At 58.7% G+C, this 2,351-nt stretch overlaps 1 protein-coding gene across 2 annotated transcripts in view; it reads left to right on the top strand.

Moving 5' to 3' along the window:
* Positions 1 to 293: 293 nt before the first annotated feature.
* Positions 294 to 2,351, top strand: part of LOC113212277 (uncharacterized) — a 34,852-nt gene continuing 32,794 nt past the window's right edge. Inside the window, exons 1-2 of one of the 2 annotated variants that reach the window (XM_026430903.2) lie at positions 294 to 520; positions 935 to 2,345. In XM_026430903.2, coding sequence (XP_026286688.2) covers positions 937 to 2,334 — 1,398 coding nt within the window. In that variant the 5' untranslated portion in view covers positions 294 to 520; positions 935 to 936 and the 3' untranslated portion in view covers positions 2,335 to 2,345. Of the gene's footprint in view, positions 521 to 934; positions 2,346 to 2,351 lie in introns of those variants that run through there. The other variant, XM_052265949.1, reaches the window with a different exon arrangement.

The following is a 2,351-nucleotide window of genomic DNA, read 5'->3' as shown; positions in this document are numbered from 1 at the left end:
TTCTTATTTGAAAAAGGACGGGCACACGGACAGTATTGCCGCCTGATTTCTAAATATTTGACAGACTAAACAATTTTAATATTTCAAATAATTTCTCATAAGAAGGTTATTGGTGCGAGAGCGCCAAGGATAAACAAGACGAACCCGAAAATTCCAGAGAGCGAAGTGACACGGTCTAAGGCCTCCGTCCGCCTGATTCCTCCACTAGATGGCAGCACAGAGTAGCGTAGCGGAAGCAGCCCACCGGTGACCGGTGCGTGCGAGAGAGACAGGTAGTCCCTGTGCGAGAGAGCACGAGAGAGAGAGAGAGAGAGAGACAACGGCTCGTGCGCAGCGCACGGCGCGACTAGGCGACGGCGACAGGCAGCCAGAAAGCAAAGCAGTTGGCAGGCTGCTCCTTACGCTACGCTTCACACCGTGTCGCATCACATCGCATCGCCCGCTGACCTCTAGACGCAGTTTGACCTCCCTCGGAAAGTCCGACCCGGCGCTTCTAACTTAGTTCCCCAGCGCAACACAGGTAGGCCTGCGTCGGTCAGTGTCTCATCACTTCGCAGTTTGTCCAGAGCAGTCCAGAGTGGCGGCGGGGCGTGTGGCGTAGAGTCGTAGCACGGAAACACAGAGGCCAAGGCAGAAAACACTATACAAACACTATACACCATTCAGTCGAAAATCAACCAGAGTGCAACATTCGTAGACACGTGTGTTTGAATTAGCATACCAAAGACATGACAGAAATTGCGGTTGAAAACAGTTTCACGAATAGGTTATGGTGCTTTGTTGTGACACCCCCCCCCCCTACTCCGCCACACAGGGTAACTCGTCACAGCCGAGTGCATCGCACACGCGAGCCGGGAAGGGATTGGGGGGGGGGGGACAAAAACAACAGCGGGTGGCTAAATTTTAAACTTTGTGTCGTGTGTGTCTGCATTAGCTATGGAGCAACTTCCCGACGACGTGGTGCTGATGGTGTTTCGGCACGTGGACGTCAACGACCTCTTCACGTTCCGGAGCGTGTGCAAGCGGCTCGGCGGCCTGGCCATGCATCCCGGAGTGTGGCGCCACCGACGTTATTCGGGCCTGTACATGAGCTCTGACGGCCGCAAGAAGCTGTGTCGGACGCTGCGCCTGGCGCCGCGCCTGGCCTATCTGTCCATCAGCATCGCGCCGAAGGAGGGCCACTTCCTGCTGTACGCCACGACCCGGTGCGCGGTGCGTCGGCTCACATTGGAGGTGTCCAGCACCGGCTCCGTGCATGCTGCACTCATGGTGCGAAATCAGGAGGCTCTCGGCCAGCTCAAGGTCGTCGAGTTATCGCTCAACAGTCCACCCGTTGCCGACGCCGCCGTGCTCCTCGGGACGTTGGCTTCGACGTCCGGCTTGGAGAAGCTCGTGTTCAAGAGATTCGGTTTGGTCGGCGGACTCTCCGCGGGCATCATGCACGCTTCCATGGCCCGGCCGTCCCTCAAGTATTTCAAGTGCAGTCTCAGCTCAGAGTCACAGCCCTTCGTCGACCTGGTGCTGGCCGGGCACGCCGCTACCCTCGAGGTGGTCAACCTCACAGAACCCTTCCATTTCATCACGACCTCGACGGGGTCACTGCCGGCCTGTATGCCCAACCTCAGGGAGCTCACCTGCTCGCTGCTCCCCGGCATGGAGACCCTGGGTCCGTCACTGACGAAGGTGACGCTGCACGTGACCCCCGACATGCGGCAAGGAGTACTCGGGGCCACGGAGATGCTGCGGCGCGCCCCCAAGCTCCGCGAGCTCACCCTAAAGTACCGCCCCGCGGCCCGCACCTCGGCTCACGTCGGCGTCGCTCTGGTCGAGGCACTGACGGCGTGGTCGGGACGGTCTGCCGTGGAGGTGCTGGAGATCGACAACAATTGCGAGGGCGAGGACAGAGACGACGACGACGGGGTCGAGTTCCTCCCTCAGCTGCAGCCGCTGCTCAGGACGCTGCCCTTTTTACTGTCGCTGCGGCACCTCGAGCTGACTGTGTATGTCCCTCCCGACGAGCTGCTTCTGACAATCACGCCGGAGACTTTGCCGGCCCTGCGGGAACTCAAGTTGCGTCCGATGAGATGGCTGCCCGCTCGCTGCGCCCACGACTGGCGTCACAAGGACTCGGTCCAGACCCTGCTGTCGGTTAATCCAGCGCTCAAGTTTAGTGTGTTCACAACACCGTACTGCCTCAAGGGTCAGCGCGAGTCCTGTGGGTCCTGCGCACAGGGCTGCCACAACACATCGTGGGATTGGGATTGGGAAGTGGAGTATGACGAGGATGATGACGTTACCAGATCAGACTATCAGGACTGGATCCATATTCAATGAACCACTAATAGTTTTTT

The sequence above is a fragment of the Frankliniella occidentalis genome, unplaced genomic scaffold (genome assembly GCF_000697945.3).
Source record: "Frankliniella occidentalis isolate FOCC.00 unplaced genomic scaffold, Focc_3.1 Scaffold33, whole genome shotgun sequence".
Lineage (NCBI taxonomy): Eukaryota > Metazoa > Arthropoda > Insecta > Thysanoptera > Thripidae > Frankliniella > Frankliniella occidentalis.
This window is presented reverse-complemented; position numbering and strand designations above follow the sequence as displayed.